This window comes from Mobula birostris, chromosome 12 (genome assembly GCF_030028105.1).
Source record: "Mobula birostris isolate sMobBir1 chromosome 12, sMobBir1.hap1, whole genome shotgun sequence".
Taxonomy (NCBI): Eukaryota; Metazoa; Chordata; class Chondrichthyes; order Myliobatiformes; family Myliobatidae; genus Mobula; species Mobula birostris.
Window position 1 is genome coordinate 108,562,230 of NC_092381.1, and position 27,997 is coordinate 108,590,226.

The window sequence follows — 27,997 nt, forward strand, 5'->3', positions numbered from 1 at the left end:
GCCCATATCCCTCAGAGGGATGTCCACGTACCCCTCAGGGCATGGCATAAAAAAAAGTTGGGAACCCCTGTTCTAAACCTTTCCAATCAAAATCAGAATCAGGTTTAATATCCTCAGTATACGTCGTGAAATTTATTGTTATGCAGCAGCAGTGCATTGCAATCCATAATAATAGAAACTGTAAATTACAGCAAGAAGTATAGTGAGGTAACATTCATGGGTTCAATGTCCTTTCTGTAATCAGATGGCAGAGGGGAAAAAGCTGTTCCTGAATCATTGAGTGTGTGCTTTCAGACTCCTGTACTTCCTTCCTGGTGTTGGCATTGAGAAGGGGGCATGTCCTGGGAGATGGGAGTCCTTGATGGATGTCCCCATTTTGAGGCATCGATCTTTGAAGATGTTCTGGATGTTGGGGAGGCCAGTGCCCGCGGTGGAGCTGGCTGAGTTCACAACTTTCTGCAGCTTACTTTGATCCTGTGTTGTGCGTCCCCCACCCCCCATACCGGATGGTAAAGTAGCCAGTTAGAATGCTCTCCATGGTAGTGTATCTACTGTGGCACCATTAGGAAGGTGACTTGTGTGAGCAGCTCCGATGGAAATATTCCAATCCATGTACATGTCCAGGTAGCTATCAAATGCTGCTAATATTGGGTGACTGGGTTGGGATATGTCTCTACCAAAGGAGGTGTAAGGCACTCCTTCCCTCTGCTAGACTGCAGTTCACCCTTGGGCAAGGCTCTTGATATTTATTGCTTATTTATTTATTATTTTTATTGTTTTTAAAAAATATTGGTATTTGCAGCACCTCTGCTACATCCACCACATCCACCAAAAGCAGAAGTACTTGGTGGCCAAACATTTTAATTTTGATTCCCATTCCCATTCCAACATGTCGGTCCATGGCCTCCTCTTGCGCCAAAGTGAGGCCTCCCCTCAGGGTGAAGGAAAAACACCTTATATTCCATTCCATCTGGGTAGCCTTCCTCCTGATGCCATGAATATCAATTTTTCCTTCTGGTAAAAGAAATCCACCCCTTCCCCTTCCCTCTTCTTCTATTCCCCACTCATACCTCTTACCTCTTCTCACCTGGCTATCACCTACCCCTGTGTCCCCTCCTCCCCTTTCTTCTATTGTCCGCTCTCCTCTCTTATCAGATTCCTTCTTCTCCAGCCTTTACCTTTCCCACCCACTTGGTTTCACCTATCACCTTCTAGCAATCCTCCTTCCCCTACTCACTACTTTTTTATTCTGGAATCTTACCCCTTCCTTTCCTCCTTGAAGAAAGATCTGTCAGTCTTCAACTGTCGACTGTTTATTCTGTTCCTCCGGCATCTTGTGTGTGTTGCTTGTCTGTCTTGTTGTGTGCAGCTTCTCACTGATTCAATTGTTTCTTTGTAATTACTGTGAATATCGCAAGAAGATGAGTCTCAGGGTTGTACATAGTGACCTATATGTACCTTGATAATGAATTCATTTCAGATTTGTAACTGAGGATCCGGGCAACATTCTCTGCACTGAAGGTCCCACTCCGACTGTAGGCAGTTGTCAGGTCAGGAGGGGCTGCTTGCTCTTGCCTCCATGTGTCTGCATGGGCCAATGCATTTCCAGTCAATGGGGACTTCTACAAACAGCAGTCATCTATGTGGTGGTGTACTGGGGCAATGGTATCAATAGTTATTTATTCAGCGGTTTGAACGGGGCACCACTGTGCAAGCGCGTAGAGCTCAGCCAGTGAGAGCAGCAGGAAGAGTTTAAAAGGAAGACAGATTACAGAGCGGACGTTGGAGGAGTGGGCCACAGATTAGTGGGAGACAGACTAGGAAGGCTTTGGCTCAACTGGACTCAGGCGATAAGGGGTCGAGGCCAGGCAGGTTATCTGTTTAAAATAAAGACAGAGAGTATGTGTGTGAGGCAGATTTTCTGTGCTCGGTGTCAGATGTGGGAGGTCCTGGAGACTCCCGGCCTCCCGGACGCCCACATCTGCACCAGGTGTGTTGAGCTGCAGCTCCATAGGGACCGCGTTAGGGAACTGGAGCTGCAGCTCGATGACCTTTGTCTGGTCAGGGAGAGTGAGGAGGTGATAGAGAGGAGCTATAGACAGGTAGTCACCCCGGGGCCACAGGAGATAGAGAAGTTGGTAACAGTCAGGAGAGGGAAGGGCAAGAAGCAGGTACTAGAGAGTACCCCAGTGGATGTCCCCCTTAACAATAAGTACTCCTGCTTGAGTACTGATGGGGGGGAACAGCCTACCTGGGGGAAGCAACAATGGCCATGCCTCTGGCACAGTGTCTGGCCCTGTGGCTCAGAAGGGTAGGAAAAGGAAGAGGATAGCAGCAGTGACAGGGGACCCCATAGATAAGGGGTCCGATAGGCGATTCTGTGGATGCAGGAAAGATGCTCGGATGGTAGTTTGCCTCCCAGGTGCCAGGGTCCAGGATGTTTCTGATTGCGTCCACGATATCTTGAAGTGGGAAGGAGAACAACCAGAGGTCGTGGTACATATTGGTACCAACGACATAGGTAGGAAAAGGGAGGAGGTCCTGAAAACAGACTACAGGGAAAGAAGTTGAGAAGCAGGACCACAAAGGTAGTCATCTCGGGATTACTGCCTGTGCCATGTGACAGAGAGTATAGGAATAGAGTGAGGTGGAGGATAAATGTGTGGCTGAGGGATTGGAGCAGGGGTCAGGGAATTCAGATTTCTGGATCATTGGGACGTCTTCTGGGGCAGGTGCGACCTGTACAAAAAAGATGGGTTGCACTTGAATCCTAGGGGACCAATATCCTGGCGGGAAGGTTTGCTAAGGCTATTGTGGAGAGTGTAAGCTAGAATTGCTGGGGGGTGGGAACCGAACCGAAGTGTCGGAGGAAAAGGAGGTTGGCTCACAAATAGAGAAAGCTTGGAGACAGTGCGAAAGGGAGGATAGGCAGGTGATAGAGAAGGGACGCGCTCAGACCGATGGTTTGAGATGTGTCTATTTTAAAGAGAGGAGTATTATGAATAAAGCGGATGAGCTTAGAGCGTGGATCAGTACTTGAAGCTATGATGTTGTGGCCATTACAGAGACTTGGCTGGTGCAGGGGCAGGAATGGTTACTTCAAGTGCCAGGCTTTAGATGTTTCAGAAAGGACAGGGAGGGAGGCAAAAGAGGTGGGGATGTGGCACTGTTGATCAGAAATAGTGTCACGGTTGCAGAAAAGGAGGAAGTCATGGAGGGGTTGTCTACTGAGTCTCTGCGGGTGGAAGTTCGAAACAGGAAGGGGTCAATAACTCTACTGGGTGTTTTTTATAGACCACCCAATAGTAACAGAGACAGTGAGGAGTAGCTAGGGAGACAGATTCTGGAAAGGAATAATAATAACAGGGCTGTTGTGGTGGGAGATTTTAATTTCCCAAATATTGATTGATATCTTCCTAGAGTGAGGGGTTTAGATGGGGTAGAGTTTGTTAGGTGTGTTCAGGAAGGTTTCTTGACACAATATGTAGATAATCCTACAAGAGGAGAGACTGAACTTGATCTGGTATTGGGAAATGAACCTGGTCATGTGTCAGGTCTCTCAGTGGGAGAGCATTTTGGAGTTAGTGATCACAATTCTATCTCCTTTACCATAGCATTGGAGAGGGATAGGAACAGACAAGTTAGGGAAACATTTAATTGGAGCAAGGGGAAATATGAGGCTATCAGGCAGGGACTTGGAAGCATAAATTGGAAACAGATGTTCTCAGGGAAACGTATGGAAGAAATGTGGCAAATGTTCAGGGGATATTTGCGTGGAGTTCTGCGTAGATACATTCCAATGAGACAAGGAAAGGATGGTAGGGCAGGGTACAGGAACCGTGGTGTACAAAGGCTGTTCTAAATCTAGTCAAGTAGAAAAGAAAAGCGTACGAAAGGTTCAAAAAACTAGGTAATGATAGGAATCTAGAAGATTATAAGGCTTGCAGGAAGGAGCTTCAGAATGAAATTAGGAGAGCCAGAAGGGGCCATGAGAAGGCCTTGGCAGGCAGGATTAAGGAAAACCCCAAGGCATTCTACAAGTATGTGAAGAGCAAGAGGATAAGACGTGAGAGAATAGGACCAATCAAGTGTGACAGTGGAAAAGTGTGCATGGAACCGGAGGAAATAGTGGAGGTACTTAATGAATACTTTGCTTCAGTATTCACTACGGAAAAGGATCTTGGTGATTGTAGGGATGACTCGCAGTGGACCGAAAAGCTTGAGCATGTAGATATTAAGGAAGAGGATGTGCTGGAGCTTTTGGAAAGCATCAAGTTAGATAAGTCACTGGGACCAGGTGGGATGTACCCCAGGCTACTGTGGGAAGCAAGTGAGGAGATTGCTGAGCCTCTGGTAATGATCTTTGCATCATCAATGAGGATGGGAGAGGTTCCAGAGGATTGGAGGGTTGTGGACATTGTTCCCTTATTCAAGAAAGGGAGTAGGGATAGCCCAGGAAATTATAGGCCAGTGAGTCTTCTTCAGTGGTTGGTAAGTTGATGGAGAAGATCCTGAGAGGCGGGATTTATGCACATTTGGAGAGGAATTTTTTGAGGATGCGACTAAACGCATTGATGAAGGTAGAGCAGTAGATGTAGTGTATATGGATTTTAGCAACGCATTTGATAAGTTACCTCATGCAGGGCTTATTGAGAAAGTAAGGAGGCATGGGATCCAAGGAGACATTGCTTTGTGGATCCAGAACTGGCTTGCTCACAGAAGGCAAAGAGTGGTTGTAGACCGGCCATATTCTGCACGGAGGTCGGTGACCAGTGGTGTGCCTCAGGGATCTGTTCTGGGACCCCTACTTTTTGTGATTTTTATTAATGACCTGGATAAGGAAGTGGAGGGCTGTCAGAGATTACAATGGGACATTGATAGGATGCAAAACTGGGTTGAGAAGTGGCAGATGGAGTTCAACCCAGATAAGTGTGAGGTGGTTCATTGTGGTAGGTCAAATATGATGGCAGATTATAGCATTAATGGTAAGCTGGCAGTGTGGAGGATCAGAGGGATCTTGGGGTCCGAGTCCATAGGACACTCAAAGCTGCTGCGCAGGTTGACTCTGTGGTTAAGAAGGCATACGGTGCATTGGCCTTCATCAATCATGGGATTGAGTTTAAGAGCCGGGAGGTAATGTTGCAGCTATAGAGGACCCTGGTCAGACCCCACTTGGAGTATTGTGCTCAATTCTGGTCGCCTCACTACAGGAAGGACATGGAAACCATAGAAAGGGTGCAGAGGAGATTTACAAGGCTGTTGCCTGGATTGGAGAGCATGTCTTATGAGAATAGGTTGAGTGAACTCGGCCTTTTCTCCTTGGAGCGACTGAGGATGAGAGGTGACCTGACAGAGGTGTACAAGATAATGAGAGGCATTGATCGTGTGGATTGTCAGAGACTTTTTCCCAGGGCTGAAATGACTAGCACGAGAGGGCATAGTTTTAAGGTGCTTGGAAGTAGGTATAGAGGAGATGTCAGGGATAAATTTTTATGCAGAGAGTGGTGAGTGCGTGGAATGGGCTGCTGGCGGCGGTGGTGGAGGTGGAAATTATAGTATCTTTTAAGAGACTCCTGGATGGCTACATGGAGCTTAGAAAAATAGAGGGCTATGGGTAAAGCCTAGGTAGTTCTAAGGTAGGGACATGTTTGGCACAGCTTTGTGGGCCGAAAGGCCTGTATTGTGCTGTAGGTTTTCTATGTTTCTAACACGCTGGCTGGTGGCATAGTGGCATCAGCGCTGGACTTTGGGGCAAGAGTTCCTGAGTTTGAATCCGGCCGGCTCCCTTGCTCTGTGCCTGGGTTGAGTGTCTGCCAGGTTTCAGATGCACAATAGCTTGTCATGACTGCGCCCCGACGACTCCACCACACAAACACACACATACGTTTCTAACATGGTGATGCCAACAGGCTCAATAAACTGATTAGAAAGGCTGGCTCCGTTAAACTGGACACCCTGGAGGCTTTTTTTTAGAGCAAAGGAACATGGAAAATCCTAGCAATTCTCAGCCTCTGCATGCCACCTTGGGTAAATGATTAGATTAGATTAGATTCAATTTTATTGTCATTGTGCCGAGTACAGATACAAAACCAATAAAATGCAGTTAGCATCTGAAGAGAAATGCAAAGAATAGAGTTGTTTACAAAATAACTGCGAATAAAAAGTAAGTGCTACAGCACACAAATACAAAAGTACTGAGACAGTACAATACAGATGCAACACTGCTTAGCGCTGTGATGTGAGGTTCAGGGTCACAGCCTCAGGGAAGAAGCTCTTCCTGTGCCTGCTGGTGCGGGAGCGGAGGCTCCTGTAGCACCTACCGGATGGGAGGAGAGTAAAAAGTCCATGGTTAGGGTGAGATGCATCCCTGATAATGCTTTTCGCCCTGCCCAGGCAGCGTTTATGGTAGATGTTCTCAATGGTGGGTAATTGGGTGCCGATAATCCACTGGGCAGTTTTCACCACACGCTGGAGTGCTTTGCGGTCCGATACGGGACAATTGCCAAACCACACTGAGATGCAGTTTGACACACTCCTGTTAGACTGTTTATACTAAATTATTTTTTATTCTGTCTACTTCTCTTCTGATATTTATAACTCTGCGCTTGTAATGCTACTGTGACACGAATTTCCTTTGGGAGCAATCTATTATTGAATGAATGAAAGACGTAACGTCCTCACGTGACTCCAAAGGTTGGCTCGTCCGTCGGCGCTCCTCCTCCCCGTGACGTCGCACGGGGGGGGGGAGGCGAGGGGACGTCTGACGCGATGACGCCGTGTACGCACGGAGTGCCGACGTAACGGGGCCGGTACGCGGGGTTGGAAAAGGGCGGGCTGACGGCGACATGGTGGAGAAGGAAGAACCGGTGATCAGTGAGGAGGAGGCGGCGCAGTATGACCGGCAGATCCGCCTGTGGGGGCTGGAGGCTCAGAAACGGTGAATACAGCGAAAGCGCTCGGTTAATTTTTTTTGGCGGCGAACAGCACCGGTGGTCCCACTGAAAGGGAGCAGGGGCGTCTTATTAAAGTGGCTGGCACGTTCGCCCGGCTAAAGAGATCGTAGTATTGCATTGCAATTTGATCAGTTACCGTACAGAGTTGCTCAGCGTTTAATATAAGTCCTAAGGTGCACATCTGCTTGCCCTCCTTTCACATTGTGGGATCTTGCTCTACGTTCCTACACTGGATAATTCACTTGGTAGTATGTCATGGTGCTCACACCTCGCCTCTTCTCCTCACCTGCCTGTAACCTCTTCCTCTCGCTCCCATCTTCCTTCCCTTTCTCCCATGGTCCACTCTCCTCTCCTATTAGGTTCCTTTGTCTTCAGCCCTTCCACCTATCACCTTCCAGCTTTTTACTTCCATTTCCCCCACCCACCTACCTTCACCCTCACCTCATCTCATTTGCACTCCTCCTCTCTCCCCTCATCTTAGTCTGGTTTCTGCCCCCTTCCTTTCCAATCTCTGATGGAAGGGCCTTTGATTCCCCTACAGCGGGGGTCCATGGACCCCTTGGTTAATGGTAAGGGTCTAAGGCATAAAGACTGTTGAGAACCCTTGTCTTAGAGACAAAAGTTGATTGTCTATTCCCCTCCATAGAAGCTGCCTGACCTACTGATTTCCTCCACAACTTTGTGTATTTTGCTCAAGATTTCCAGCATTTGCAGAACCTTGTGCTTTTTGAAAGTGCATCCCACCTTTGCCATTCTGCATTCTGTTTTCCCTTTTACTGCTTCAGTTCAAAGTAAGTTTTATTATCAGAGTACATATATGTCACCATATACAACCCTGAGATACATTTTCCTGTGGGCATACTCAGTAAAACTATAGAATAGTAACTATAACAGGATCAATGAAAAAGCAACCAGAGTGCAGAAAACAACAAACTCTGCAAATACAAATATAAGTAAATAGCAATAAATAATGAGAACATGAGATAAAGAGTACTTAAAGTGAGATCATTGTGGGAAACATCTCAATTGATGTGGCAAGTGAGTATAGTTCAGAATCTGGTTTAATATCACTGGCATATATCGTGAAATAAGCCAATTCTTCCATTCACATTTCCGGCGGATAGCTCACAGAACTGGATACTCTTCTAAATATGCCAGGTCTGGTAATGTAGGTCCATAATTCATTGAAAGGTGTTACAGGTAGAGAGGTTCATAAAGAAAGCTTTTAGCACATTGGCCTTCATAAACCTAAGTGTTGAGTACAGGAGATGGGATGTTATGTTGAAGTTATATAAGATGGTGAGCCCTTATTTGGAGTGTTCTGTGCAGTATTGTTCACTGACCTACAGGAAAGATGTCAGTAAGATTGAAAGAGTACAGAGAAAATTTACAAGGATGGTGTTGAATTATGTTGAAAGATTGAATAGGTTTAGGACTTTATTCCTTGGAATGTAGACAATTGAGGAGAGATTTGATAGAGGTATACAAAATTATGACAGGGTAAATGCAAGCAGGCTTTTTCCACTGAGGTTAGTTGGGACTTCAGCTAGAGGTCATAGGTTAAGGGTGAAAGGTGAACATGGGAGTGGTGAGAGTGTGGACTGAGTTGCCAGCGCAAATGATGCATGCAAGTTTGATTTCAATGTTTATAAGAATGATGGGACGTGGATGGCAGGCTATAGTTCTGATACAGGTTGATGGGAGTAGGCAGTATAAATGGTTTTGCATGGACTAGATGGGCTGAAGGGCCTGTTACTGGACTGTACTTTTCTGTGACTATGACTTCTTTTGAATTGGGATCAATTGCAGCCTGTAATTTCCTTCCTAAAGAACGTATTTTTGACCAACTGAACGATCTGGCGCTTCTGCGATCTCTTGGAGGATTTGGTGGGGAGTGCAGCTACACTCGTTGCTGGAGGTTGATTCCTAATGGCAGAACACGAGCTTGTGGTTGGCACTGTTGTTCCTGCCAATTAAAGTGTCGAGCAAGGTTAAAATCGACAAGGACGAGAGCAGGAAATGAATGAGTGTTCAGCACCGTCTGCCCATGTTTGACCGGTCTCTCTCGCTGCTGCCGGTGGAAGGTGCAGGACTCTTGGGCCTCGCACTGCAAGGTCTGATCATCTCAGAGGCTCGTGGCTGTGGACTCGCTTTTGGTTGCAGTTTAATGTAGAACGTCCTGAGGGCTGAACATGCTTTACTACTTGCGCAATTGGATGGAGGTGCTTCAGCATGGAACTGGATCTGTGGCTGTAGTCTGACGCCATCAACACAGCTCTGAACTGACTGACTCTGTGGCTGTGGCTGCGGCTGTCAGCCCCTGGACAGGCTTTACTTGCTTCAGCGGCTTGTGGATGTGAATTCATTTATCAGAATCAGATTCAGTATTACTGGCATAGGTCATGAAATTCATTGTCTTTGCAGTAGCTGTACGTTGCAATACATAATAGAAAAAATAATGTGAATTACAGTAGGTAAATATAATAGCTAAATTTAAATAAGTAATCCAAAAATGGAAATAAAAAAATAGTGAGCTAGTGTTCATGGGTTCAATGTCCATTCAGAATAATGGAAAGAAGCTGTTCCTGAGTCAATGAGTGTGTATCTTCAGGCTCCTGTACCTCCTCCCTGATGGTAGCAATGAGAAGAGGGCACGTCCTGGGTGATGGGGGTCCTTAATGGTGGACAGCAACTTTTTGAGGCATCGCTCCTTGAAGATGTCCTGGATACTACGGAGGCTAGTGCCCATGATGGAGCTGCCTAATTTTACAACTGTTTGCAGCTTATTTCAATCCTGTGCAGTAGCCCCTTTCTTCCCCCCTCCCCCCATACCAGATGGTGCTGCAGCCTGTTAGAATGCTGTCTGTGGTAGAAATTTGTGAATGTCTTTGGTGACATACTGAATGTCCTCAAACTCCTTATGAAATATAGCCACTGTTGTGCCCTCTTTGTAATTGCATTGATATGTTGGGCCCAGGACAGATCCTCAGAGATATTGACACCCAGGAGCTTGGTAATGGAGACTTCAGCATGTTTGTTGTCAATGCATCTTGTACATAACAGGATTATTGGAAGAAAGATTTGATTGAGCTATTTTTTCCCCTTTGTTCTGCACTCCTATATAAATGTATCATACCATGATTACAGATTCCCACCAGAAGCAATATGGCTTCATGGAGGCAGAGCAGAATCAGAACCTGGTTTAACATCACTGGCATATGTTGTGAAATTTGTTATGCAGCAGCAGTACATTGCAATCATCATCATCATGTGCTGTGTCGTATGATGTGGGCGATCATAGTATTTCCTTACCATGATTGTTCTTGGCAAATTTTTCTACAGAAGTGGTTTGCCATTGCCTTCTTGGCAGTGTCTTAAACAAGATGGGTGACCCCAGCCATTATCAACGCTCTTCAGAGATTGTCTGCCTGGTGTTAGTGGTCACGTAACCAAGACTTGTGATATGAACCAGCTGCTCGTACGACCATCCACCACTTGCTCCCATAGCTTCACGTGACCCTGACTGGGGGGGGGGGGGTCCCTAAGCAGGTGCTACATCTGGCCCAAGGGTGACCTGCAGGCTAGCGGAGGGAAGGAGCACCTCACACCTCCTTTAGCACCTCAGACCTTGCCACCCAAATATTGCAATACGTAATAATAAAACAGTTCTGATATGAAATTAAGTTAAATAAGTAGTGCAAAAAAGGAAAAGAAGTAGTGAGGTAGTGTTCATGGGTTCAATGTCCACTCAGAAACTGGATGGCAGAGGGGAAGAAGCTGTTCATGAATTATTGAGTGTGTGTCTTCAGCCTCCTGTACCTCCTTCCTGATGGTAACAATAAGAAAAGGGCATTTCCTGGGTGATGGAGGTCCTTAATGATGGCTGTCTACAAGAAGGGTCAGAGTTGTCTTTATTTCCTGAGGAGACTGAGACCCTTTAACATCTGCCGGACGATGCTGAGGATGTTCTATGAGTCTGTGGTGGCCAGTGCGATCATGTTTGCTGTTGTGTGCTGGGGCAGCAGGCTGAGTGTGGCAGACACCAACAGAATCAACAAACTCTTTTGTAAGGCCAGTGATGTTGTGGGAAGGGAACTGGACTCTCTGACGGTGGTGTCTGAAAAGAGGATGCTGTCCAAGTTGCATGCCATCTTGGACAATGTCTCCCATCCACTACATAATGTACTGGTTGGGCACAGGAGTACATTCAGCCAGAGACTCATTCCACCGAGATGCAACACAGAGCGTCATAGGAAGTCATTCCTGCCTGTGGCCATCAAACTTTACAACTCCTCCCTTGGAGGGTCAGACACCCTGAGCCAATAGGCTGGTCCTGGACTTATTTCCTGGCATAATTTACATATTACTATTTAATTATTTATGGTTTTATTACTATTTAGTTATTTATGATGCAACTGTAATGAAAACCAATTTCCTCCGGGATCAATAAAGTATGACTATGACTATACCACCTTTTTGAAGATGTCCTGGACACTACTGAGGCTAGTGCTCATGATAGAGCTGGCTGAGTTCACAACTCTGCAGCTTATTTCATAATTTTGTTTACCTTTATCAATTCTCCCCTCAATTTTCTACGTTGCAAGGAATAAAGTCCTAATCTATTCAATCTTTCCTTATAACCCAGGTCCTCCAGACCCGGCACCATCCTTGTAAATTTTCTCTGTACTCTTTCAAAGAATTATATTTGACATTTTAACTTTACCCAGTCCATAGTAAGTTAATTGAACAGAATAGTGGTTGAAGAGATTGCCTTTGACCTTGAATCAGGGGATGCCATGTGTCATTTTCTCATGTTTATAATACAAAATCCTGCAAATTTATTGTCATGCTAATAGCTTTACACTATCACAAAGTCTCTGACTGCCTTAAGTAAAGATGTAATTATGTGGAGACATCTGCACAGTATTGTTCTTCTACAGAATACATTTTTAATCTGTTTATATTGTCAATATTACTGTATGTGCTGTTTATGATACAGTTATTGTGTCTTACACCTTGGTCCCAGAGTAATATTGTTTCGCTTAGCTGTGTATACGTGTATGGTTGAATGACAATAACTTTGAACTTGTTTTCTAGGTTACGTGGCTCCCGTGTGCTGCTGGTAGGGATGAAGGGCCTTGGAGCTGAAGTGGCCAAAAATCTTATTCTGGCAGGCGTCAAAGCACTGACTCTACTCGATCATCAGCAGGTATTCCAGCAAAGTTCTATCACCTCAATGTTTGGTAGTACTTTGAGCTTTGGTATTCTATCAATAGGAACAACTTATATCAATACAACCTATAGGCATAGAACACTAAGCACAGTAGAGGCCTTTCGGCCTGTTGTAGCGTGGATGAAATCACCAGAGAGACGGAGTCACTGGTAGATACAAAGCAGCTTCTTTATTCAACACAACAAGATACAACAGGCATCATACGGATGGAGACGCTTTCGGTAGAAAAGTCTGCTAGTCCAATGTGGGCTGGATATTTATATGCTAAACACAAAGGGTAATTGCTATTTAAATAGTTATAGACAATGCTTCCTTTTGAAGCTACATACAAAACATAACACCTTCTGACTTCATCCTTTCCTTCTGACGCCAACATGTCTGGGTTGGTATCCACAGCCTTTAGGAATACAAGTTAAATCCACAATACATTTATTTGGTATTTTACTTGCTAACATAGAAGACAATTCATATCTATGAAGTATAGATAATGCTGTCTTCGAAGCTACCTGTAAACTTCATCCCAGAGGCGTCAGCAGCACCTGGTATTCACAGCTTTTAGGAAATGCAATGTTACAAATGAACTCAATCCACAGTACTTTGTCAAACAGGAGACTGGTGGCCAAGCCATTTAAGTGTAAATGAATCATCTACCCAAAAACTCAATCTAACACAGCCCACGATGCTATGCCAACCTTTATTCTAAGATCAATCTAATCCTTTCATCCCACATAGTCCTCCATTTTTCTATCATCCATATGCCCAAGAGTTTTGTAGGAGCCATAAATCTATTTTCTATCTATGTTGTATTTTGTGTTGCGCAGTTGAGCTAAAGGAATGGGCTAGGGTTGATATCTTTTGTGCTGACTGCTTATTTATGCTTAAAATTGCTTACGTTAGCTTAATTACATTGAAGAAAGCTTGAGTATGTTTAATATGCTAAGGCTGTTTTGGAAATAACTGGGAAGGTGCGTAGCTTGGGTGGTTGATGGCTGGATTGAGTCATTCTCTGATCTTGGCAAATGACTTGCAGACGTTTCATCACTTTGTGAGGAGACATCGTCTGAGGGCTGTTGATTGTGGTGTGTCCTCCGAATACTTGGCCTTTGTATAATTGTCATTCAATTAAGTCCCATCAAAGATTGGTTGTGTGGTGAACATGGTGCATTGCAGTCATTGTGGTGGAGACTAGGGAGATTGGTCATGCCGCTTTATAGTCGGTTAATGTTCATGGATCCTTGTGGATAGTTTTCTCCCAGTTGGCCGACGCAACATTTGCTGCAGACTCCGCATTGGATTTTGCAGACCACATCAGGCAAAATTCCTGACCACAATGCACGAAGTTTGCCACACAGCCAATCAACACAGATTCCATCCCTACATCACAATTTGTGTTTTAAAATGACAACCAATCAGCTGATTGATAAGTATATAAAGACCAGGCATTCGGAGGACACACCCCAATCAGCAGCACACTGTTGATGTGTCCTCACATGGTGATGAAACATTTGCAAGAAAATTGCTAAGATCAGAAAACAACTCAATCCAACCACGTTAGGGACATTTAGATAGGCCCATAGATGTAAGTAAAATGAAAAGTTGCAGGCTGAGTAGGAGGAAAGGGTTAGGTTGATCATTGAGTAGAATTATATTGGTCAGCACTACATTGTGGGCCGAAGAGCCTGCAGTGTGCTATATTCTTCTGTGCTTTTCATTGTAGAACAAACACACCATTCCACAAATCAGTTTGATGAGCCATCTATCGTAATATTTTCCTTAACTGCAAGAGCAGACCTATGCACAGTATTCCAGAATGTGGGCAAGATGTCTCCTGTATTCAAATACTTTTGCAATGAAGACAAACGTACCATTACTTCTTCAATTGCTTGTTGTGATTGTTGCTAACTTCCATACTCTGAACAGCAGTAACTTTCAAATTTTCACCACTTAAAAAGAAACACTGCACTGGTATTTCTGCCAAGGTGTCATAGAGTCATAGCTAAATACAACACAGAAAAAGGCCCTTTGTCCATGCCCAGCCATTAAGCTGCCTACTCCCATCAACCTGCACCGGGATCAGAGCCCTGCATATCCGTACTATCCATGTACCTATCCAAACTCCTCTTAAACATTGAAATCGAGCTTGCATGGACCACTGTGCTAGCATTTCATTCCACACTATCACAAATCTCTGTGTGAAGAAGTTTCTGCTCATGTTCCCATTAAACCTTTCACCCATGACCTCCTGTTGTAGTCCCAACCTCTGGAAAAAGCTTGCTTCCATTTACCCTATCAATACCCCTCATAATTTTGTATTCCTCTATCAAATCTCCTCTAAATCTTCTACGTTGCAAGGAATAAATTCCTAACCTATTCAATCTTTCCTTATAACTTAAGTCCTCCAGTCCCAGCAGCATCCTTGTAAGTTTTCTCTGTACTCTTTCAACCTTATTTATATCTTTCCTGTAGATAGGTGACCAAAACTGCACACAATACTCCAAATTAGGGCTCACTAATGTCTTGTCCAACTTCAACGTAACATCCCAACTCCTGCACTCAATACATTGATTTATGAAGACCAATGTACCAAAAGCTTTCTTTACGAACCTGTCTAACGCCATTTTCAATGAATTATAAGCCTGTATTCCCAGATCCCTTTGTTCTACCACATTCCTCGGTGCCCTGCTGTTCACTGTGACCTACCCTGATGGTCCTTCCAATGTGCAACACCTCGCACTTGTCTGCATTAAATTCCATTTTCCCTTTTTTTTCTCCAGCCCATTTTTCCAGCTGGCCCCGAATCTGCTGCAGCCGTGATGATCTTGCTTGCTTCCCACTACACCCCCAATCTTGGTGTCACCTGCAAATATTCTGATCCAGATAACCACATTCTCATTATATGTGATGATTTCACATTTACTTTATTGTCGCTAAACAATTGATACTAGAGCGTACAATCATCACAGCGATATTTGATTCTGCACTTCCCGCTCCCTGAATTACAAATCGATAGTAAATATTAAAAATTTAAATTATAAATCATAAATAGAAAATAGAAAAGGGAAAGTAAGGTAGTACGAAAAAAACGAGGGGCAGGTCCGGATATTTGGAGGGTACGGCCCAGATCCGGGTCAGGATCTGTTCAGCAGTCTTATCACGGTTGGAAAGAAGCTGTTCCCAAATCTGGCTGTACGAGTCTTCAAGCTCCTGAGCCTTCTCCCGGAGGGAAGAGGGACGGAAAGTGTGTTTGGCTGGGTGGGTCATGTCCTTGATTATCCTGGCAGCACTGGCTCCGACAGCGTGCGGTGTAAAGTGAGTCCAAGGATGGAAGATTGGTTTGTGTGATGTGCTGCGCCGTGTTCACAATCTTCTGCAGCTTCTTCCGGTCTTGGACAGTACAACTTCCATACCAGGTTGTGATGCACCCTGGAAGAATGCTTTCTACGGTGCATCTATAAAAATTAGTGAGGGTTTTAGGGGACAGGTCAAATTTCTTTAGCTTTCTCAGGAAGTAAAGGCACTGGTGGGCCTTCTTGGCAGTGAACTCTGCTTGGTTGGACCAAGTCAGGTCATTTGTGATATTAAAGCTTTTGATCTGTTCCACTTGCGCACCACCGATGTAAATTGAGTCGAATTAAAGAATTAAATCTCTTCATTGGAGCTGAGACATAAACATTGTTTCTCTAACTTCAAGTAATTTTTTTCCCCCTCCACATTCCCTCTTCCATGCCCCACTGTGGTTCCCTTTTTAGTCCTTTTCTTCTCCTCAGCTGCCTATCACCTCCCCATGGTGCCTCTTTTATCTCTTTCTCCAATGGGCCACTTCCTCTCCAATCAGATTCCTTCAGCCGTTTACCTTTTCTACCTATCACCTTTCAGCTTCTCATTTCATCCACCTATCACTTTCTAGCTGGTGCTCCTTCCCATCCCTCCACCTTATTCTGGCTTCTTCCTCTTCATTTTCAGTCCTGATGAAGGGTCTTGGCCTGAAACATTAACTGTGTATTCCCCTGCCTGACCTGCTGAGTTCCTCCAGCATTTTAGACCGTAAGATATAAGAGCAGAATTAGGTCATTTGGCCCATTGAGTCTGCTCCACCATTTCATCATGGCTAATCCAATTCTCCCCTCAACCCCAATCTCCTGACTTCCCCCCATATCCCTTCATGTCTTGACCAATCACGTATCTATCAACCTCTGCTTTAAATATATTCTTTGCCTGTGGCAATGAATTCCACAGATTCTCCACTCTCTGGCTAAAGAAATTCCTCCCCATTTCAGTTCTAAAAAGGCGCCCCTCTATTCTAAGACTGTGTCCTCTGGTCTTAGGAAGCATCCTCTTCATCAAGGCCTTTCACCGTTTGATATGTTTCAGTGAGGTCACCCCCTCATTCTTCTGAATTCTAGTAAATCTAGGCCCAGAGCCATCAAACACTCTTCATATGACAAGCCGTTCAATCCTGGAATCATTTTCGTGAACCTCCTTTGAACCCTCTCCAATATCAGTACATCCTTTCTAAGATAAGGGACTAAAACTACTCGCAATACTCCAAGTGAGGCCTTACCAGTACTTTATAAAGCCTCAATATCATATCTTTGCTTTTGTATTCTAGTCCTCTTAAAATGAACGTTAACACGGACTTCCGGGTTGAGCATGGAGTGAGTGTGGCTCCCGATTTTTATTGAAAATCTACCTGTTTATCTTTGCCGTATGCTCGAGATAACTGAATATTTAACATTGTGAACAACCCGGGACGTGCTGGACACTGAGATGGCAAATAAAATGTACCTTCGAAGTAAAACTGGGGAAAAAGATAGCGAAGCCTCAAGCAAGAAAGCTGATGTTACAGTAATGGCGCCGTTGCACACTGCTGGACCTGACCTGGACCTGCGCTACCCGATGACCTGGAGAGGCTTCGTTTAGTACTTATTACTGACATGATGCAAGTGGTACATTCTGCCCTAAAAAGAGAACTTGAGGATGCTTTGTCACCAGTGAATGCTACCATAGAACAAATTATGTCTGCTTACGAGTCGCATGACGAATGCATTCGTGAGGTTGAGGACGGCCTGAATGATTACAGTGACCGACTGGTGAGCGCCGAAGCCGCCATTGCAGCGTTGCAGAGCGAAAACGCATTTCTGAAGGGAAAGCTAGATGACCTCAAATCGGAATTTGGAAGGTTCGGACCCTGTTAAATTTATGACTGAGTTTTTTGACGAAGTGCTGGGGACAAATTTCTTCCCAAGGCCTCTCGTACTTTCGTGTGCTTACCGAGTCAGGCCTAAACCGTCCGGTGTCTCTGGAGCCAATCAAACGAGACCAAGAACGTTCTTGGTTCTTTTTCACTCCTTTCAAGATAAGCAATGCATCATCAATAGACGGAAGCAGGAGCTGTATTTCCACAGACATCGCGTGTTCTTTCGTGAAGATTTTAGTGCAGAGCTGGGTAAAAAACGGCCAGCTTTCAAGGAGATGAAATCCCTGCTCTACGGGAAAGGGGTCTGGTTTGGCCTCTTGTATCCTGCCCAGCCGGGTCCGGGTCGTGCATGACGGTAAAAAGCATTATTTCCATACACCAGAGGCGGCCAAAGAGTTTCACCATTCGCACTGGGGAGAAGAAAACGAGAAGAACAGTGACTTTTTTTTAGGTTATTCGTGCAGCATTGAAGGGGCCTCCTGCCGAGGCAAACTTAATTTTCGCAATCCACTTCTTTTTCATTTTTTCCAGTTTATTTTCTGGAATGCGATCGGGTCGAACTGCTATGCTGCGGAATCTGATTAACAAAAACTTTCAACCAGCAAAATGTAAATATTTGGAATTTGTGTCTTGGGCATTTAGTTTCCTAGTTTTTTTTTGTTTTTAATGCTTTGCTTGACCTGTGTTATCTTTAGCCTATATATATTAAAGGTAGAATAAGTGATGGTGTAAATTTTAAGGAGGGGAGCCACCCTAGATAGATTGAAAGTTTAGTTGTGTGGGGAATGCTTTGGAAGTTCTTTGTTTGGTACTGCCTGCGATCATCCTCAGTTGGGGAGGTAGATCTAGGTTTCGGGAGTTAATTGGGTTTTTTTGTTGTTTGTGTAAAGGGGTGAGGGGAGTGTTTTGGGGGATTACCATGGCAGTTTATTCTTTTGTGTGTTACAGATTGATCAGACTTCCTTGTCATTGTGCGTTGTTGTGTGCAACTTATGCCCTCTCACTGTTTTGGATTGTAGGCCCTGCGTGTCTTTTGATATGGTTAACATGGGTGATGCTGATGGAGGCCACCCTGTGAGGTTTATTTCTTGGAATGTAAAGGGGCTCAATGGTCCTGTTAAAAGAGCTAAAGTTTTCTCTCACCTGAAACAATTAAAAGCAGATATACTATGTCTACAAGAGACACATTTAAGAGTGGAAGATAATAACAGACTTTGTAAAGCATGGATTAGTCAGGTTTTTCATTCCAGATTTAATAGTAGGTCCAGGGGGGTGGCAATATTAATCACCAAAAGAATGCAGTTCACACCATCTGATGTAGTCGGTGACCCTAATGGTCGCTTTATTATAGTCTCTGGATCTCTCTTTCAGATACCTGTCATTTTGGTAAATGTTTATGCCCTTAATTGGGACAACATCCACTTTTGTAAATAAGCTTTTGTCATTAATACCTAACCTGAATACGCACCAGCTAATCTTTTCAGGAGATTTGAACTGTGCTATTGACCCACTGCTTGATAGATCTAGCTCTCAGGGTACATTTTTTGGTATGGCAAAGGCCTCCTTGATGTCTATGCAACAAAATGGTTATATGAATCCTTGGAGATTTTTGAATCCATCAGTTAGGCAATTCTCTTTCTTTTCTCATGTTCACCACTCCTATTCCAGGCTAGACTATTTCTTTATAGATAGCTCCTTGATACCAATGATTAGACAAATTGAGTACACTGCTATAGTTATATCTGATCACTCGCCCATGAAACTGGACCTACGTTTTCCTTTAAACATTAAAGAACGACCTCTGTGGTGGCTTAACCCACTTGCTTTCCAATGAGAAATTTTGTAGTTATATATCAGCTAACATTGACACATTCAAGAGAAGATGGCGGCGCAATGCAGCACGCAGCTGCCATTCTGGAATGAATATCTGTTATTTGTTAAGTAGGATGCTGTGCACAATCCTGATTTGATGGAGACGGACGTGAGAAGCACAGAGGAACATCTGGAGAAACTTCTGAAATGCCTGTTTCGCTGCCGCTGCTACTGTGCGATCGAGAATCTCCGGAGGGGAAGGCCCCGAATCCTTGGCTTTGCCTGTTGCTTGGCGGCCGGGGTCGAAGCGCTCAGCAGAGATGGTGCTCAGTGTTGGAGGGCTGGTCGGAGGCTCGAAGTTTTCAGACGGACTCTGAGTCGGCTGTGGTCGGGTGCTGTATCAGCAAGTTTGGGGTGCTGGAGGTTCATGGCAGAGAGAGTTTTTCTTCCTTCTACCATCTGCTATCAATGGGGCTATTGAGACTTTGAGACTTTTTTTTTTACCGTGCCCATGGTCTGCTCTTTATCAAATTACGGTATTGCTTTGCACTGTTGTAACTATATGTTATAATTATGTGGTTTTTGTCAGTTTTAGTCTTGGTATGTCTTGTGTTTCTGTGATATCATACTGGAAGAATATTGTATCGTTTCTTAATGCATGCATTACTAAATGACAATAAACGAGGACTGAGTGTCCTCATAATCTAATCTAATTCTTCAAGACTAACAAAACTGAGTCGGTATCATACTCTTTACTTTGGGAAACTTTAAAAGCTTACTTGAGGGGTCAAATAATATCTTATACTTCACATGCCAATAAAGAGCGTAGGAAGGAAACACAAGTGTTACTGCAATCTATTTTGGACCTGGATAAGCAATATTCTGAGGCACCCACCGTGGAATTATATAAAAGCCGGGCTGATTTGCAAGCGATGTTTAATCTTCTATCTACAAACCTATCGGAACAAATAATTCTTAAGACACGTGGCCTCTATTATGAATATGGTGACAAGGCGAGCCGGCTTACAGCTCATCAGTTGAAGCGTCAAGCTGCATCACGACTTATTCCTCAGATAAGAGACACGCACCAAAACTTGACAAGCAATCCAAAGGAGATTAATAACATCTTTGCAGCTTTTTATTCCTCTCTGTATACCTCAGAGTTTCCCTCAGATAAAACAAATATGGAACGTTTTTTAGATATTTTGGAAATACCAACTCTTGAACCAGAGGAGGTGGAGAATTTAGATCGGGCTCTTGGGCAGGAAGAGATTAATAATGCCATTATGGCTGTGCAGAGTGGTAAGACCCCAGGTCCTGATGGCTATCTGATAGAATTTTATAAGAAATTTAAGGATAAGCTCTTATCGGTCCTTCTAGAAGTGTTTCAGTAACCTTTGGAGAATGGTTCCTTAACCCTACTCTTTCACAGGCATCTATTTCACTTCATAAAAAAGGACAAGGACCCGACTTAATGTAGATCATATCGACCCATCTCACTTTTGAGTGTGGACGTGAAAATTTTGGCTAAAGTGCTTGCATGCTGTTTAGAACACCCCCTTCCCAAGATAATTTCAGATGATCAAACAGGTTTTACTAAAAATCGCCATTCTTTTTTTAATATCCGTTGACTGGCAGATGTGGTTTATTCACCCAGTGATTCTCCGAGTCCGAAAGTTGTTATCTCCTTGGACGCGGAGAAGGCGTTTGATAGAGTGGAGTGGGTATACTCGTTTAGTGTTTTGGAGAAATTTGGATTTGGCAGAATATTTGTAGCCTGGGTTAAGCTATTATATCACTCGCCTTTAGCGTGTATGCAGACAAATTATTTTCGATCTGACTATTTCCCATTAACACATGGCACTCACCAAGGCTGCCCATTGTCCCCTCTTCTTTTCACAATTGCAATTGAGCTTCTTTCTATTGCACTTAAGTCAACTACATTATTTCAAGGTGTTAGGAGAGGGGACATGGAACACCGTGTATCCCTATATGCTGATGACCTCTTACTTTATGTTAGCGACCCTACAGGTAGCAGTCCTGCTATTGTGCCATTATTAGGTCAAATTGGAGCCTTCTCTGGCTATAAACTGAACTTTCAAAAAAGCAAATGCTTTCCCATTAATAACTTAGCCCTACAGATCCAATAGGAATCTTTGCCTTTTCCTTTATCTCAAGATGGTTTTGTATACCTAGGAATTCACATTACTCGCTCTTTTACATCTTTGTTTGAAGCTAATTATAGGCCTCAGATTAGCCAAATGAAGGCTGATTTTGAGAGATGGCGCAGTTTACCCCTTACTATAGCTGGGAGAATTCAATCAGTGAAAATGACTATACTCCCCAGATTTCTTTATTTGTTCCAGTGCTTGCCAGCTTTCTTATCTAAGTTATTTTTCAAATCAGTTGACCAAGCTATAACCTCCTTTATTTGGGAAAATAAAGTCCCAAGGGTTATTAAGCGCACTCTCCAAAGAAGTCGTGACGTAGGTGGAATGGGTCTTCCCAGCTTTATTCATTATTACTGGGCATCGAACGTTCAAAAGGTATTATTTTGGCTTCACCGGCCAGATATAAACTGGTGCCTGCTTGAGACACGGTCTTGCCACTCCTCATCTCTCCCAGCTTTAGTGTATTCTTCCTTACCATTGAAATCCTCTCAATTCACATCTAACCTGGCCATGCTGTCCACCCTCAAAATTTTTAATCATTTTCGCTGCCATTATAAGTTCACATCAGTTTAATTTTGTGTCCCATTTGTAGAGAGCATCTATTTCTTCCCTCCACACTTGATTCAGTTTTTAGACAATGGCGTTTGAACGGTCTTATGCGCATTAAGGATTTGTACACTGATAACATATTTGATAGTTTTGATAACCTGTGCAGTAAATATGGCCTTCCGCATAATCATATTTTAAAATACCTGCAGATACGCCGCTTTGTCAAGGAAAAATTTCCCTCTTTTCCTGATCTACCACCTGCTATGTTGTGGGGGAAAAACTCACTCTTAGCTTTAATAATAAAGGGCTGATATCTGTACTATGCTCTCAGCTGATGTCTTTGGAAGTTCAAGATCTAAACAAAACTAAGACTAGGTGGGAGGATGACCTTGGTATGGATCTGGCTGAGAAATACTGGGCAAAAGGATTGATTAGGGTTCATTCCTTGTCATCATGTGCTAGACTGGGGCTCATACAATTTAAAGTTTTACACAGGGTACATTTAAGTAAAGCCAGGCTTGCTGACATATACCCTGGGACAGACGCTGGCTGTGACAGGTGTTCCTTCTCCTCGGCTGGTTTGGTGCCTGCATTTTGGTCATGCCCTCGGCTTGATGACTATTGGGCACTGGTTTTTAAAATTATCAGTGAGATTTTGGGGGTGACACTGAGACCTTGCCTGCTTATAGCTGTATTTGGTGTGGTAGATAATGTTTTGGCTTTAAATGCAAGCCAGTCGGATATCATTGCATTTACATCACTATTGGCCCGTAGGAGAATCTTGCTGGTCTGGAAATCTGCCAGTTCCCCATCTGCTGCTGCTTGGTTAGAGGACCTAATGTTTTTTCTGAAATTAGAAAAGATTAAATACGCTTTGAGGGGGTATGTGAAAAAGTTCTATTCGAAATGGGGACCTTTCTTGTCATATCTTGGGAGTCTTAATTACCTACTAGTTGAGGGCATTTGATTGTACTTGTGAAGTTGCCTCCGTTTTAACATGCTTATAATTTACCTCACAGGGTGGGTGATGAATTGTAATGAGTGTATTTTGAATCATCTGACATGTTGTCCATGTGTCTGGGCCTTCGTCTTGAAGTAGTGTGGGGGTATGGCTGTGAAATGTCCGTACTTATATTTGTGAATTGTATTGTAAATACATTAGCTGCCATGGTATGTTTGGGGAGGTTAGTTTAGGGGTAAGATATAAAAGCAAAGTGAAGGAAAATGTAATCCATTATGTATTCTGTATTGTGTCATTCCTTCAATAAAAATGTTTAATAATAAAATGAATGCTAACATCGTATTTACCTTCCTCATCACCGACTCAACCTGAAAATTAACCTTTAGGGAATCCTGCACAAGGGCTCCCAAGTCCCTTTGTGCCTCGGGTTTTTGAATTTTCTCTCTATTTAGAAAATAGTCAACCATTTTATTTCTTCAACCAAAGTGCATAACCGTACACTTCCCTACACTGTGTTCCATTTACAATTTCTTTGCCCATTGTCCTAATCTGTTTAAGTCCTTCCGTAGCCTCTCTACTTCCTCAAAACTACCTGTCCCTCCACCTCCCTCCATATCGTCGGCAAACGTTTCTACAAAGCCACCAATTCCATCATCCAAATAATTGACGTATAATGTGAAAAGAATCTGTCCCAGTGCAGACCCTTTTGGAACATCACTGGTCAGCAGCCAACCTGAAAAGGCTCTTTCCCACTCTTTGCTTTCTGGCAATCAGCCACAGCTTTATTCTTGCTAGTATCTTAACTGTAATAATGTGTGTTGCTCTGGAAAAAAAATAGCTTTGGGTTGAGAGTAGACAATTGAGAGAAAAGCGAATATCATCCAAAAGCTGCTGTTTGACATGCTGAATACATGCTACTTGTTTTCCTTCCTGTTTCTTACTCAACTCCCTCCCCCATCAGGCACCCACCTTTCCCCTCACCTGTCATCTGTCAGCTTGTACTTCTCCCTCTTTAGCTCCCCCCCCCCCCCAAAATCTTCTAATTCTGGCTTCTGCCCCCTTCCTTTCCAGTCCTGATGAAGAGTCTCGGTCTGAAACTTCAACTATTTATTCCTGTCCATGGATGCTGCTGGACCTGTTGAGTTCCACTGACATTTTGTGTGTTCATTGCTCTGGATTTCCAGTATCTACAGTATCTCTTAGGTTTAGGAGTATTTCCAACATTTAATTTAAAAAAAAAATCCTCTTTGCATCTACTTCACAGACCACACTACCACTTTGCTTTGAATTGTTAGTTAACATACTCAAATATATTACATGTTATCCTCACAGCGAAATAAACAGTATTGTTTGTAAACAGCTAGGTCAGTAGCACAATCCCTACCGGTGGGGCTAAGCAGGTGCTACACCTTGCTCAAGAGTGACCTGCAGGCGAACGGAGGGAAGGAGCACCTTTCACCTACTAGAGACAAATCTCCACCCTTCTGACCTGAAGATCACCAGCTTATTCCTATTGCTTTCTGATAGAGTAAAGGTCTGCTCCCCTTGAGGGTCTTTCTAGTGTCAAATCTGGGATTGTCATTGTCATATGTAATTATCAAGGATTGGGCATGAACTTCATGATGAAACAGGGCTGATGGGCTGAATGGCCAACTGCTGTTTCATCGTAAACTGACGATTACTTGAATTAGGGTTTAGAACATAGAAATTTACAGCACATTACAGGCCCTTTGGCCCACAATGTTGAGCTGACCATGTAACCTATTCTAGAGACTACCTAGAATTTCCCTAGCACGTAGCCCTCTATTTTTCCTAAGCTCCATGTACCTACCTGAGGGGCTCTTAAAAAGCCGAGTTGTATCTGCTTCTACTACTGCTGCTGGTAGTACATTCCATGCACCCACCACTCTCTGTGTAATTTAAAAAAAAACTTACCCCTGACGTCCCCTCAGTACCTATTTCCAAGCACCTTAAAAACTATGCCCCCTCGTGTTAGCCATTTCGGCCCTGGGGAAAAGCCTCTGGCTATCTGCACGATTAATGCTTCTCATCATCTTATACACCTTTATCAGGTCACCTGTCATCCTCCTTTGCTCCAAGGAGAAAAAACCAAGTATACTCAACCTATACTCTTAAGTTACGTCCTCCAATCCAGGCAACATCCTTGTAAATCTCCTCTGCACTCACTCTATAGTATCTATATGCTTCTTGTAGTGAGGTGACCTGCAGGCGAACAGAAATGAATACATTTCTGAGGTGACCAGAAATGAATACAGTACTCCAAGTGGGGTCTGACCAAGGGATTATGTATAGTTTTTTGTAACATTCCTTTGTATTCCTTTATTTCCTGGAAAATGCCTGCTAGAAAATGAATCTCAAGGTAGTATTTGGTAACAAATACATTCTTTACTAGTAAATTTGGTAGAATAGTTTACAGTGCCAGTAACCTGGATCCAATTTCTGCTGCTGCCTGTAAGGAGTTTTTATGTTCTCCCCGTGCAGCCTGGATTTCTTCTGGGTGCTCTGGTTTCCTCCAATAGTTCAAAGACAAACCGGTTGGTAGATTAATTGGCCATTGTAAATTGTCCTCTGATTAGGCTTGGTTATAATTGGGAGTTGCTGGGTGTCGCGGCTCAGAGGGCCGGAAGGGCCTATTCTGCGCTATCTCAATAAATAGATTTTTAAAAGATACAAAAAAACTTAAAATAGATAGAAATATAGAAAGAAAGAAAAAATTTACTTTGAACTTTGGTTGTCCTTGAAAGATAATTAGAAGTTCTGCTGACTGAACGTGATGTCGAAAAGAAATCTGTAATCAACCAATATGGTTTACGTGAGCTTAATAGCTTCCTTAATTTTTGATTGATCACTTTTAAATTGTTGTTCTCAGTTACTGAAACTTTCTTTTTAAATCTTTTTATCAATTTTCAAAATTATAGACATAGTAACAATGTTGATACAAAGATTGGAATAATCTTAATAAGCATATACAAAAAGGATTTTAAGTAACATAGGTATGATAGACTTCCAAACTCATAATGAAATTAGTCATAAAAAAGAAATAAAAAGAAATATATATAAACAAAGAAAAATCCCCAAAAGAAAAAGAAAATAAACCCAAAAAAAAGAGCAAAACAGGGCTAGACCAATATCTTGAATCAGACACGTTCAGTAATATCGTCAGCTCCACTCCTCTATTCATATAATTTAAGTTAATAAAAAATTCAGAAAGGTCAAATTACATCATATGAAAATGTTGCATAAAAGGTTTCAAAGTTTCTTCAAATTTAACCGAAGGATCGAAAATATCACTTTTAAACTTAAACTTAATATAGTTTGAGAAAACCATTGGAATGTAGTAGGAGGATTGGTTTCCTTCCAGTTCAATAAAATAGATCTTCTAGCCACTAAAGTAACAAATGCTATCATCTGACAGGCTGAAAAAGACAAAGGTATATGTTCTGCCATTGGCAATCCAAAAACTGTCGTAATGGGATGGGGTTGTAAATCAAAACATAGAACTGTTGAAATAATATCAAAAATATCTTTCCAATATTTTTCCAAGAGAGGACAGGACCAAAACATATGAGTTAAAGAAGCCACCTCAGAGTGACATCTATCACAAATAGGGTTTATATGGGAGTAAAATCGGGCTAATTTATCTTTGGACATAGGGGCTCTATGCACTACTTTAAATTGTATTAATGTATGTTTAGCACATATAGAAGTAGTACTAACTAATTGAAAAGTTTTAATTTTATCCCATTTCTCTATAGGCAGACAAAGTTGAAGTTCCCTTTCCCATTCATTTTTAATTTCCAGATATACCTGGCTGTTATTTCATAATTATATCATCTTTCCGGCAGGGAACCCATGGAGTGAGCTGTACTTTGGCCTCGCTCCATACCCTTTACTTTTTTACATGTAGCCACTCTTATTTACTTCACCTATACCTACACTAAACAATTTATATTACAATTATATAATTGAACTACAACTTTTACTTACTGAAAATGAATACTAGAGCACAAGAAGTTAAAGAAGGGGAAAGGTCCCAGCGGGAACGGGAAAAAAAATGGGGATCCTGGAACATCGAAGGAAGCTCTGATAACTATGGAACTAATGAAGAAACTTCTAGATGAAACAGTTAATCAAAGACTCACCGCAATTGAAGGAGTGTTGAAGTCGATGCAAGAAGATTCAAGATTATTCAGATGTGAAATCGATCAACAACAAGTTAGAATCTCGGAACTAGATGAAGATGGCTGCAAAACGGATCGAAAAATTGAAGCTCTTGAAAAAAAGTTTAACTTCGGTAACTCAGCAGCTGGAACGTTAGCAAGCTAAGACTAGTGATCTTGAAAATCGCTCTCGACGACGGAATTTGCGAATAATTGGTTTTCCTGAAGATGTTGAGAAGGGAGATCCTACCAAATATTTCTCTAAATTGCTAATGGATGTGTTCGGTCCTGATATATTGGAGGAGCCCCCACTATTAGATCGTGGGCACTGTACTTTCCATTTTAATCCGGAGAAATTGACTAGACCGAGATCAATCATCATTCGGTTTCATTATGTCCATGACAAGGAATGAATTATTTGAGCTGCTCGGAAGAAAGGTATGATCCAATTTGAAGATTTCAAGTTCAGGATTGTCGAAGACTACAGCTAAGACGTACTGAAAAAACAGATGGCTTTTAAACCACAGATGGCAGAACTTCATCGTCGGGGCTATAAAATAACGTTACTGTTTCCAACCTGTTAGAGAGTGGTTATGCTGGACAACTCACGTAGCCTGTTTAAAAATCCTATGGAAGCCCAAAGTTTTCTCGACAATCTGCCTCCCTCTGCGGAGGATTAATGAATGTATTTTTTTTCTCTCTCTCGTCTTTGATTTGTATAGTTCGAGGGTTTTTCCCTTGATCTTGCAGTGTAGGTACGCTTTATACTGTTAAATGACATTATGCCTTTCTGTTAGTGATCTTGTATACCTTACTCTTTTTTGAAAGTTATGTAGTTACAATTTTAATGCTTGTTTTCTTTTTGAAATGTTACTGCAGTATTATATTTTAAGATGGTGGATTGTTTTCTTCTTCTTCCCAGAATCCTTTCTGTTTCTAA

General features: G+C 42.9%; 1 protein-coding gene across 3 annotated transcripts in view; it reads left to right on the top strand.

Annotated features, from left to right (window-relative positions):
- Positions 1–6,773: 6,773 nt before the first annotated feature.
- sae1 (SUMO1 activating enzyme subunit 1) overlaps positions 6,774–27,997 on the top strand; it is a 232,747-nt gene continuing 211,523 nt past the window's right edge. For 2 of the 3 annotated variants that reach the window (XM_072274446.1, XM_072274445.1), the window contains exons 1-2: positions 6,774–6,937; positions 12,051–12,162. In XM_072274446.1, coding sequence (XP_072130547.1) covers positions 6,846–6,937; positions 12,051–12,162 — 204 coding nt within the window. In that variant the 5' untranslated portion in view covers positions 6,774–6,845. The remainder of the gene's footprint in view (positions 6,938–12,050; positions 12,163–27,997) is intronic. The other variant, XM_072274444.1, reaches the window with a different exon arrangement.